Here is a 13,076-nt window from a genome sequence, read left to right as displayed (position 1 = left end):
AGAAGGAATGAAATGAGGGTCAGGGACTTGGGCTAGAATTAGGTGTCGGTATTTAAGGTCACTAGGACAGTAATCAGAAGAGACTACATGTGATCCTGAGATAAATTCACTTGGCGACGTGGGTAGCAAAGTAGCAGACACAAAATTAGCTGATTTAAATTAGTAATCAGTTCAGTTAGAACTCAGTGCCAGAGTCACAAAGCAAAGAATGTGTGTGAGCATTTTGGCACGTTGAAGCAAAAAACTTAATAATAATGACATATAATCTACATAAGTATATATTAAATATATGTGATACACGTAATGAACCTGACAATGAACAGATCTTGAACAAACATAAGGATGCTCTTTTGATACCCTGCATCTGTAGTTACTACAACACACTTTCACCTATATTATTTCATTTGACTTGACCGTTGCAACATCCCAATGAGGTAATCAAAGGAACCCCTTTCAGAGAGGAGCCAGGCGCTTCCTCAGGGTCACGTCTGCTGCCAAACAGAATCAGGGTCCAACTCTGGCTTTCTGACTCCAAAGCCCAGGTCCTTTTCCCTCACCACAGGAATGGACCAGTAAGTACCCAGTTTACACCCTCAGTCCACAGTCCACAGACGTGGGGATACTTGATTGAGGGGGAAGCTAGGTCCTTCTGGGACATTCCCTGTTCTGCAACAGGTGTATAATACAAATCTTTCCCCCAGATCAAGCCCAGAGGGACCTGAAGCTATCTATCAGAGTAACAGAGCAATGGAGAAAAAGGACCACGTTGAGCTTCTAAGCGCTCCCAGATATTATGAAGCTAATCCCCAGAGCCCCAAAATACCTCTATGGTTTCCATCAGAATGAGGCTTATGGAGATAAGTGATAGATGAAGTCTTGACCTGAGTTTATTTTAGTGAATCTGATGGGATAGAAGACTGATTCTATGGTCATTTCCTCACTCGCAGAATAGATAATGGGAATAAGCATATTTGGTATCTGGTCATATCGGTCATGACCCATGGAGTACGTGCTATTTTAGTAGAAAGAGCAAAAAAGAATCCCTCAAAACGGACCACCTTGCTCTCTCTCTCCACCCACCCCCAATGCCAATCTCTGGTATTATCTCCAAGGTAGTAACCCAGAAGCAGGACCACATCCCTAGGTAACTGCAGAAATTGGGGCTATTTAACTTGCTCCTTCAGTTAGCAAAAGCCAAATGGTTCTTAGAAGGTGACTGTGAATTATTACAAACGTGAGCAGGTGGTGATGCCAGTTATAGCTGAGGTTCCAAGATGTGGTTTCTTGACAGGAGCAAATAAACATTGTGCTATTGACCTAAGAAAAAGGGCTCTCCAAGCCCCTATCAGTGAAGATAATCAGAAGCAACTGCCTTTAGGCAGCTGGGATCCAGATCTTACCCGGGGCTGTGCAAACTCTCTTGCTTTCTTACTTCATCCAGACAACTTGATTGTCTTAATATGCCACACTGGTTGGTCAGACAGGGTTCTGACCAGAAACAGATGGCACACTCAAATTGGGTAATTTAGGATATAGTTTAACAAAGGGACTATTTACAACAGTGAAGAGGTGGAAAACAAAGTCATTACCACCCTCAGGTTTGGTACTGGTTTAGTGTCCACCCAAAATTCATGTCCTTCCCAGAACTCAGACCATGACCTTATTTGGAAATAGGAGGAGCGGACAAATAAACTCCTGTATTAAATTGGTCGCATAACCCCACAGAAAACAGCATTTCTTAAGTGAATTTAAAACGCAAGTATTTTGACTGTATATCCCTAATAAGATATAGTTGGAAAAATAAAAAAAGGTTTTTATTATTCATCTTTATTCATTTTATCCTGTACACACAAGGTGTTTTGGGTCAGAAACAGAGTTCTTACTAAATATTTACAATAAATTAAGTGGGTTGGTTCCCCTTGTCCCATTCCTTGACCCCAGGGCAACTTGATGAATACTAAAGGATAATTTTCCTACATGAGTGGCCAAACACCCCTACTAAGGAGTGTTGAGGAAAAATGATTTATCTTTGCATAAAAGGAGGTTGTCCTCCACCCCTCCTAAAAGGGTCTCCTCCTTAGACCTCCAGACCTTTGGTATGTATATAAAATCTCCCCAGGAGCCAAAGAGATCTACTCCCTTTGATTCTCAGCTTCTACTATTTAGAGCTGTCTCCTCATTCTGGGATAGCCATTCCAGTCTTCTGTGGGACTCGAGGGACATTGTTCCAGCTAATGATTAAGAACTCTCCAGACAATAGGGGCTTCTTAGACAATGGGTGAATTTCCAGGATGTCCGGCCCCCTTCCGAGAAGGAGGGAGATAACAAAATGTAAAAAAGGTGTCTGTCAAAGACCAATCAGACAGCTGGGGAGAAGGAGGGAGATAACAAAATGTAAAAAAGGTGTCTGTCAAAGACCAATCAGGCAGCTGGGGACAAGTTCCCTCTCTGGTCCGAGCCTAAGCCGGGACCAATCAGCAGGAGAACACAACCAAATCTATAATTTACATACGGGGAAGTGGGAACCTATAAAACTGACATATTCGCGCCCAAAAGGGTTCCTTCTTCGACCTCCTGCGTGAGGACCAAGGAACCCCGGTGCACCGGCCTTCAATAAACCTCTTGCGTTTTGCATCGACTTCCGACTCTTGTTGTTTCCTGGGCGAGTCGAAACTCCTAGGAGACCGCGCAGGTCTAACAACAACAATCTTTTGATGTTCCCAACGACCCGCCCTTTGTTGCAAAACTTCTGTATAACCTGACTCCCCAGTCGCCTTGTCTCCTCGGAGAGTTTTCTCCGGGTTACTTGAGATGCTGCCTCCTGGGCTTGATGTCCTAAAAATTCCCTCCAAATGAAATATAACTCTCAAATTTTAGGTTGTGAATAATTTTTTAAGTCCACAGTTTCATTGCTTCCAACTTGGGATACAACAAATAGAGCTCCTACAAACATTTTTTTACATTTTTTTTGTTGTTGAACATATGGTACTCTTTGTTGAATATATGTATTCTACATATATAGACACATTTTGTTACACCCATGTTATACATATGAATATATGTGCATATACATAGAGTGAAAGTGCTGGTCATAAGGCATGAATATTTTCAGCTTTAGTAAATATTGCCAACCAGTTAATGAGAACAGTCAAGCATTTATCTTACCTTTCCCATAAAAACTAAATTTCAAGTTAACGAAATAGTTGATAACGGCAAGCTCCTATTCACAGAAAGATTCTTTCTAATAAATTAGGAGAGAACGGTAAGATAGAAAATGACCATTTTGCAATCCCTAATAAAGTAATGGGCCTAAGCACAGATTGTCATCAGCAAATGCAAAACTACTGGGTAAAAGGGAAATGGAAAACTTTAAAATGGATGGATTGGGGTGACAGCATCTAAACCAGCTAATCAATCAGTACCGTAAACCAAATGGACCACACGGATATTATGCAAAGAAGATGCAAAGATCCAAGGAAGAGTCACCTCATGAAATAGTCTTCCCAGAGTAAGACTACCTAAATCTAATCAAACATCTAGATCTACTTATTGTAAACCCATCTAACACTGTTCAGAATAGAGTAGCATCTGTCAAGGGCCACTATCAAGTCTCTTTCAGACATCTAAGGACTGGAAAATTACTGAAGACAAAAAGTTACAGATTCTCAGCACATCCTGTAGAAGCACAGCCAGTGCAGATACAGCTGTGGACCAGAACAGATGTGAACCACCCCTCCCTGCTGCACCTTGCTCTTTGAAACCCAATAAAAGACTCAAAGCCCCACCATTTGGAGTCAACGCCACTCTGTGCGTCTGGCCCCTTTCCTCCCTTGCAAAGTGAATAAAAACTTTCTTTTCTTCCCTTGTTAATACTTCTGTGAATTCTTTCACAACCCGCATGGACTCACCTAACACTTATCATAAGAAATGCAGGGGAAAGAGGAACAATTCAATGATACCACAAAAAAGCAACCCACCACATCTAGAATGTGGTAAATCCTAAGGAATATTGACCTGGTTACTCCAACAAAGTATTTAATTTTTTTTAAAAAAAAGAGGAGAGCTACTTTTTACACTTAGGCCAACCAACCAAATGAAGTGTGTGCATTTAGGTGTATCCTAATTTGAATAGACTAAAAGGGATATTTTTGAGACAAGCAGGGGAATTTGAATATAGACCGGGTATTAGATGATATTGGGGAATTGTTGCTAATTTTTTTAGGTGTGAAAAATGGTATTTTGATAATGTAATAGAAAGAAAAAAAATGCACATTTAAGTATTTACCAGGAAAATGATCCTTTAAAATGTAGGTAATATTTAAAATGTTACAGTTTATTAAAAAAGCAGAGGAGGGCTTCCCTGGTGGTGCAATGATTAAGAACCCACCTGCCAATGCAAGGGACACGGATTCGAGCCCTGGTCCGGGAAGATCCCACATGCCGTGAAACAACTAATCCTGTGCGCCACAACTACTGAGGCTGCTCAGCCCCTGCTCGCCACAACTAGAGAAAGCCCGTGTGCAGCAACAAAGACCCAACGCAGCCAAAAGTATCAATCAATAAATAAATAAAAGCAGAGGAGACCGATAAAACAAGACTGGCAAAATCTCATTGATTGCTGCAGCAGCCTGTTCATTAGCGTTCACTAGTAGTCTCTTTCTGTTTAAAATTTTCCACCATAAACATTACTTTAAAATTTTTAAGATAAATTTACATCATTCCAAGTGATGTAGGATAAAATTGTGCTTCAGGGGAAAACTGTGCACTGTATGGACTCCAGAGCACTCCGTCTGAATGATCTGATTCTGATTCTATCTAGGTTATTTCACAACACCATAAATTATAGCTCACTGATGGCAATGACAGCTACCTAAAAGCATGCAAATTCTGCCCTACCTGGTAGAGTTTCAATTGGCCTCCTCCCTTCACGGTGGAAGAAGTTAGTTTTGTCTCCATTTGCACATTCATTTCAACATCCTTTATTCCATGTAAATGTGTGCTATTTTGATTTCTCCTTTGAGCCTCATAACATCTGCCTGGTTCCCTGCTTACAAGTTAAATAAAAAATCCTTAACACACGTTCATTTTTATATCTGTATGAGAGTCATAATTGTACGTTTTTGGAAGTTATCTCTTAATGATAATAAATAGTATTTATGTCTTTCTTGTGAAGCTGAAAGTAAAATAATTGGTATACTTATGAATTATTACATGTTAATAAATAGTTGCTAAATAATTTCAGAGTAAACTGTAAGTTAGTTGTACAAATATTAACTAATTTTCCTTCCATTTTTTGTTTTCGTTTCCTTATGCCACTAGTTCCAGAAACCCCTCTGGAATCTTTGTATCAGAGGCCTGGATGTATGTGCAGGAAGCAGGTGAGCTTGCCAGAGCAACATATGAGTGAAGACACTTCAAAACAAAGAGTGAGTAACATCTCCAGAAAACTCATGCCAGGAATTCTAAAATGCTTTTTCAGATCTAAGATACATTGTTGAAAGACAGAAGGATGGTCTGCATTACTTAGCAAAACTGTCTGTTTAGGTCTTCTGCCCATTTTTGGATTGGATTGTTTGTTTTTTTGATATTGAGCTCCTTGAGCTGTTTGTATATTTTGGAGATTAATCCTTTGTCTGTTGTTTCATTTGTAAATATTTTCTCCCATTCTGAGGGCTGTCTTTTCGTCTTGTTTATGGTTTCCTTTGCTGTGCAAAAGGTTTTAAGTTTAATTAGGTCCCATTTGTTTATTTTTGTTTTTATTTTCATTACTCTAGGAGGTGGGTCAAAAAAGATCTTGCTGTGATTTATGTCATAGAGTGTTCTGCCTATGTTTTCCTCTAAGAGTTTTATAGTGTCTGGTCTTACGTTTAGGTCTTTAATCCATTCGGAGTTTATTTTTGTGTATGGTGTTAGATAGTGTTCTAATTTCATTCTTTTACATGTAGCTGTCCAGTTTTCCCAGCACCACTTATTGAAGAGGCTGTCTTTTCTCCATTGTATGTTCTTGCCTCTTTTGTCGTAAATTAGGTGACCATATGTGTGTGGGTCTATCTCTGGGCTTTCTATCCTATACCATTGATCTCTATTTCTGTTTTTGTGCCAGTACCATACTGTCTTGATTACTGTAGCTTTGTGATATAGTTTGAAGTCAGGGAGCCTGATTCCTCCAGTTCCGTTTTTCTTTCTCAAGATTGCAATAGACATTTCACCAAAGAAGACATACAGATGGCCAAGAGGCACATGAAAAGATGCTCAACATCACTAATTATTAGAAAACTGCAAATCAAAACTACAATGAGGTATCACCTCACACCAGTCAGAGTGGCCATTATCAAAAAATCTAGAAACAACAAATGCTGGAAAGGGTGTGGTGAAAAGGGAACCCTCTTGCACTATTGGTGGGAATGTAAGTTGATACAACCACTTTGGAGAACAGTATGGAGGTTCCTTAAAAACCTAAAAATAGAACAACCATATGACCCAGCAGTCCCACTACTGGGCATATACCCTGAGAAAACCATAATTCAAAAAGACACGTGCACCCCAATGTTCATTGCAGCACTATTTACAATAGCCAGGACATGGAAGCAACCTAAATGTCCATTGACAGATGAATGGATAAAGAAGATGTGGCACATATATACAATGGAATATTACTCAGCCATAAAAAGAAACGAAATTGAGTTATTTGTATACAGAGTGAAGTAAGTCAGAAAGAGAAAAACAAATACCATATGCTAACACATATATATGGAATCTAAAAAAAAAAATGGTACTGATGAACCTAGTGGCAGGGCAGGAATAAAGATGTAGACATAGAGAATGGACTTGAGGACACGGAGCGGGGTGGGGGAAGCTGGGGTGAAGTTTGAGTAGCAGCAACATATATACACTATCAAATGTAAAATAGATAGCTAGTGGGAAGAAGCAACATAGCACAGGGAGATCCACTTGGTGCTTTGTGACCACCTAGAGGGGTGGGATAGGGAGGGTGGGAGGGAGACGAAAGAAGGAGGGGATATGGGGATATGCATATGGCTGATTCACAATGTTGTACAACAGAAACTAACACAGTACTGTGAAGCAATTATACTCCAATAAAGATCTATAAAAAGAAAGTAATCAAGATTTCCTGTAGGAGTCTACTCTACCACTTCTCCATCTATTTTTCTTTCTCTTTTCCTCTTTCTTCAATGGTACTAACTGTAGGCACTGGAACTGCTTCACATTTTGGTCACAGATATGCCCCGCTACCACTGTACCTCTTGGCTATTAGGAGCCGTCTCTCACAGCCATCTGGGCTCCATGTTGGTTCCATTTTCACTGAGTTTAATGTTTATCAATCTCAATCAATCAATAAACCTTCTTTTGTGCTTATCTTATAAGAGTTTTACCAGTGCAGACCTAAACAAATTGGACTCCATACCCCATATAGCTCACTTCCAAAAAAGGATGTTATAGCCATGATACTATAGCTATGTCCATGACCTCTCACTGAACATTTTTTTTTTTTTTTGGCCACGCTGAATGGCTTGCAAGATCTTAGTTCCCCGACCAGGGATCGAACCCACGCCCCCTTCATTGGGAGCATGGAGTCTTAACCACTGGACTGCCAGGGAAGTCCCTCTCACTAAACTTCCTGCCCTATTTCAAAATATCAGATGCTAATTACTAAGAACAAGTAGAAAAATGTGTTTAAAAAATTGAAAGAGAAGAAAATATGCTATGTATACTCTTTCTTCTACTAGAAAAGACTGGCGTCCCTTGTAGTTTTCATTAGTCAGAGCTCCAGGTAAGGCTTTGCACAGTCTGCACCTTTTGGCTAGTACTTTCTTCCTGATCTCCCCCTCTCGCCCTCACCCGGCATACTTTCCCAATGCGTCCACTAAGCCCAAGCAAATGTCCCCTCTTTATGAAGCCTTCCCAGATCTCCTAGGCAGAGTCAGGAAGGCTTCCTCTGTGTTCTCTACAGCACTTTCTCTCTGCCTCTTTCATGACAGTTTTCATGTTGAATTGTAAGCCTTTACTCCAATAGCTTTCCATCTCACTCCAAGTAAAAATCAAACTTGGAATCTCTAGCCCTCATTTAAGTAAGTACCACAGCTTATTTACTGGATTCTGATGATTTATTCCGCTGGCTTCCCAAGCCTGCTCCACCCGTCCCCCCCACCCCGCCCCCCATCCCTAGTCCAGGCTATCCCTGGTCCAGCCTACTCACCCCTTGCAGGTGTTGATTCAAACATCACTGTAGGTGCTATCCTTCTTCACAGCTTTATGTTTTCCCAGAGCACTTATCACCACCTCTCATATTCTCTTTTATTGCTTGTTTATCTCATTCTTTGTCTATCTCCCTCCACAAGAATCAAAGCCCCCAAGACGAGGGTTTTGTCTGTTTTGTTTGCTGGTGGACCCTCGGTACCTGGAACAAGTTCTGGACACAGAAGCTGCTTAATAACTATTCTTTTCATGAATGAAATGGCAGTCTCTCTCACCTGCCACTGGACATCTTAAAGGCAAAGATTTGGTTTTATTTGTGCGATTCTAGTATTTACCTGTCGCATACTATATATTCAATAATAATTCGTCTCATGGGTTCCCCCTTGGGGAAACAGGTCAACTCTGGGATAGGGCAGAGATCAAGAAAAAGACCAACTTACCGACCTTTCTGGCTTCCACATCACTTTCCTGCTCCGTCTTCATTACCCAGGATCACTTAGATGAGGTCACATAAGGATTCTGGACTCTCTGCTGAGGGACTAGACATGGTGGTGAAGCATAACAGAGGAAGTATAGAGTGTTTAGAAAGATTTGTTTTTGGCACTTACTAGTCATTTATTGGTATATGTCACTAACAGAGTAAAGTGCCAAGAACTGAGAAGACTTTGCCTGGATTGGGAGGAAGGGGAAAAGCAGTGAGTCGGTGAAGGTGCCATTTTGGGATGTGTATTTTGGAAACCACTGTTGTAACACAGTTTGAGGTGAGGAGTCGGTGTGAAGCGGAAGGGGTAGGGAGAAGGGCTCCGCGGCGAGCCTGCCACCAAGACGTGAAGTGGTGGTTCTAAGGCTCCTTCCATTTTCAGGACAAGGAGGGAAGGAAGAAAGGGAGGAAGGGAGGAAGGGAGGAAGGAAGGAAGGGAGGGAGGAAGGAAGGAAGGGAGGAAGGAAGGAAGGGAGGAAGGAAGGAAGGAAGGGAGGAGGGAGGGAGGAAGGAAGGAAGGGCGGGAGGGGAAAAAGCAAAGTACGCTAGCAGACTATTCTGAAAACATCCCCCCCGCCCAAAAAAAAAAAAAAAACCTAAAAAGGGCTTCCCTGGTGGCGCAGTGGTTGAGAGTCCGCCTGCTGATGCAGGAGACGCGGGTTCGTGCCCGGGTCCAGGAATATCCCACATGCCGCGGAGCGGATGGGCCCGTGAGCCATGGCCGCTGAGCCTGCGCCTCCGGACCCTGTGCTCCGCAACGGGAGAGGCCGCAACAGTGAGAGGCCCGCGTACCGCAAAACAAAAAACAAAAAACACATCCCAACCAATCACAATCAACTAAGGCAAACAAACTTTGTCATCTTCCCCTTGACGTCGAACATCAGTGCCTTCCTTACTGGGAAGGCTGGGGTTCCGACCTGGAGCTTCCAGAACGCTGAGCACGTCGGGGCTGCCACATGGTTCCGCGTAAGGAGCGGCCGGGCTCACCCCTGCAGGCGGGGCGGGCGGGGGGCGTGCGCGGGCTGCCCGCGGAGGAGGAGCGGAGGCGGGCCCGAGCTCTCCCCGGCGCCCGGGCAGCGGCGGGAGCGGGGCGGCGGGCATGGCGGAGGCGCGGCCGGGGCCGGCGGCGGGGGCGCAGCTCAACGGGCTGCCAGACCACTCGCCGCTGCTGCAGCCCAGCCTGGCCGAGCTGCGGCGCCGGGCTGGGGAAGCGGGCGCTCGGCTGGCGCGGCGGCCGCTCAGCGACGCCTTCCTGCTGCGGTTCCTGCGCGCCCGGGACTTCGATCTGGACCTGGCCTGGCGGGTAAGGGGTTCTCCCCGCCGGGCCGCACCCGGGGGACGGGCCGGTAAGCCGCGGCTGGGCCCGGACCCTCGCCGACGCCCGGCTCGCCGGCCGGACCTCGGCGGGGACGCGGCCCGAGCGCACCGCGCGGCGGAAGCGGGAGCTCTGAGGATTCCCGCGCTGGTCCTTGCAGTTTCTCTGGGTCATGGAAACGGGAAACCTCGAAAAAAGCTGGAACCTTCTAGGGAGAGGGCCCATTTGACCCCAAGCACTGGAACTCTGCCCTGCACGAGTCTCCCGAACCTATAAAGTTTGGGGGAAATGCTTCACTTTCCGCGGCAGAGAGGGTGAGATAGAAAATGACAGCTGAAAAGTGGGAAGCCTAGAGTTATTCCATCTTAGCAGGTAACTCGACGTTTGGTGGGGGAAATGAAATTGCCAGTAAAACTGAAGATCTAAAGCCAAATCCTAGCAAAAGAGTATTATTAATAGTAACACTTAAGTGTCGAGACGGTAAAGCAGTCCAGAGTGTTCTGCGTGGGGGGATGCGGATGAGGCGCTTCTTTCTTTTTTTTTTTTGCGGTACTCGGGCCTCTCACAGTTGCGCCTTCTCCCGTTGCGGAGCACAGGCTCCGGACGCGCAGGCTCAGCGGCCATGGCTCACGGGCCCAGCCGCTCCGCGGCACGTGGGATCTTCCCGGACCAGGGCACGAACCCGTGTCCCCTGCATCGGCAGGCGGACTCTCAACCACTGCGCCACCAGGGAAGCCCGGCACTTCTTCTGTGGCTCCAGGTGTGTTATGACAGCTGGTTGAGAGCAGGGTGGTGGGAAGACAGGAATCAGAAAGAGGGGTACGACCTTGAGTTCTGGCACTTTGGACTCAGCATCCTCACCTGTTAAATAACGGTGAAAGGGCCTCCCGCGATGACTGGTTTCCAGGACTGAACATTAACCAGTTTAACGGAACAGGACGTACCCAGCACAGAGCCTGGCACGTAGGAAGTGCTCAGCAGTTGAACTTGATCTAGCCCTTTCTCCAAGTGGCTCGCTCAGTGTCACACGGCGAGCTAGGAGGCAGAGGAAGTATTAGAGTGCAGAGTCCCAGCTGTCTCAGTATGAGGATTTTTGTTGTTGGTAACTAATTTTTAATTGAAAAAGTAAGAAGTACAGACGGTAAAAAAAAAAAAAATCCATAAATAGTAAAGAATGCAAAGCAAGTTCCTAAAAGTAACTTTCTAAGGGAAAAAATTCCTCACCCCAGACCTTAGCTTGCCAGCCTCCTACCCAGTGGCAGTTACTGTTACCTGTCTCTTACCTTTCCAGGTGTAATCTACAGTCGCACAAGCATATGTATGTGTTTTACATTTTGCCTTTTTAACATAATTTATCATAGAGATGAGTCTGTTTCAGCATGTGTCTTATTCTTTTGGGGGCTGTGTACTATTGCATTATCTCAATTTATTATATTAAAATGTATTAACCAGTCTCCTGTATTGGACATAGGAGTTGTCATCAGACATTGGCAATGCTGCCGTGCATGCTGTTCATTCCTTCATTCAACGATTATTTTTTGAATTTCTACAATTTGCTTGACAGTTCACAAAACACAGAAACCAAGACACATAGGGTTTCTTCCACACCAACTGGGTATTCTAGTATGTCTTTTTCATTGTATCAATACAAAAATAGGAAAATCCTTATAGGATAAGTTGAACTTGCACAATTGCTGGATGAAGTGCAACGTGCATTTTCAGTGTTGATGAATAGACCAACTGTCCTCCAAAGTGTTTGCACTTATTTTATCACTTCTATGTTATCAATACATAATGGTGTCTTTCCCCATATTATCACCCATGCTGTGTCACCAAATTTATGATCTGTGTGTCAACCTGCTAGGAACTGGTTCTCATTACTATAATAATAATGAGGAACTGGTTCTCATTATTATTATAATATGCATTTATTTAATTACAAGTGAGGTTAATCATCTTTCATATATTTATCATTTTTAAATTCCTTTCTAATTAACTGCTTGTTTTGCTATTTTCTTCCGCGTTGTTTACATAAAATATAAAACATTTTATTCATATCTTCGTGTATTAAAGAAAATAGGCTGTTGTCCTAGTTTGCGGTTCGTCTTTTGACATCGTCAATGCTATTTTCTTTCTGTGAAGAATTTTAAAGTTTTTATGTAATCAAATGTATTGATTTGATTGTTCTGTGATTGCTTCTAGTTTCATAAGCTCTTCCCTTATGCAAAATTTTCTCTAGTAATTTATGACTTCTCTTTTTTATGTTGAAGTTGTCGATCTACTGCACTTCATTTTGACATTAGGAATGAAATAGGAGCCTACCTATTTCTTTTCTTTTATCAGATGTCTACTAAGCTCTCCTCATACTTACTCAGCAGCTACTAGATATGAAGACAAAATCTCAGGTCCAATGAAAAGTGTAGCTCTAATGGGGTATTAAACATTTATAGGTAACTAACAATTAAAAGTGTATGATTTACAGATTTCATTTTGGTTACTTTTTAAAAAAAATTTTTTTAAGTTTATTTTATTTTTGGCTGTGTTGGGTCTTCGTTGCTGCGCGCGGGCTTTTCTCTAGTTGCGGTGCGCGGGCTTCTCATTGTGGTGGCTTCTCTTGTTGTGGCACACGGGCTCAGTAGTTGTGGCTCAACGGCTCTAGAGCGCAGGCTCAGTAGTTGTGGCGCATGGGCTTAGTTGCTCCACGACATGTGGAATCTTCCCAGACCAGGGCTCGAACCCATGTGCCCTGCATTGGCAAATGGATTCTTAACCACTGTGCCACCAGGGAAGTCCCCGTTTTGGTTACTTTTTTAAAATAATGTCTACTATGTATAAAATAGATAACTAATGAGAACCTACTGTATAGCACAGGGAACTCTACTGTTATCTGTGGTGACCTAAATGGGAAGAAAATCTAAAAAATAATAGATATATGTATATGTATAATTGATTCACTTTGCTGTACAGTAGAAACTAACACAACATTGTAAAGCAACTCTACTCCAATTAAAAAAAGTAACGTCTAGGGCTTCCCTGGTGGCACAGTGGTTGGGAGTCCGCCTG

The 13,076-nt window shown here is 43.2% G+C and overlaps 1 protein-coding gene across 5 annotated transcripts in view; it reads left to right on the top strand.

Annotated features, from left to right (window-relative positions):
- Positions 1 to 13,076, top strand: part of TTPA (alpha tocopherol transfer protein) — a 65,685-nt gene that overhangs the window by 29,267 nt on the left and 23,342 nt on the right. For all 5 annotated transcript variants that reach the window (XM_060287412.1, XM_060287415.1, XM_060287413.1 and 2 more), the window contains exon 1: positions 9,798 to 10,001. In XM_060287412.1, the coding sequence (XP_060143395.1) occupies positions 9,798 to 10,001 (204 nt within the window). Of the gene's footprint in view, positions 10,002 to 13,076 lie in introns of those variants that run through there.

The sequence above is a fragment of the Globicephala melas genome, chromosome 17, assembly GCF_963455315.2.
Source record: "Globicephala melas chromosome 17, mGloMel1.2, whole genome shotgun sequence".
Lineage (NCBI taxonomy): Eukaryota > Metazoa > Chordata > Mammalia > Artiodactyla > Delphinidae > Globicephala > Globicephala melas.
Note: the sequence above shows the minus strand (reverse complement) of the source record. Positions and strands in the feature narration are given on the sequence as shown.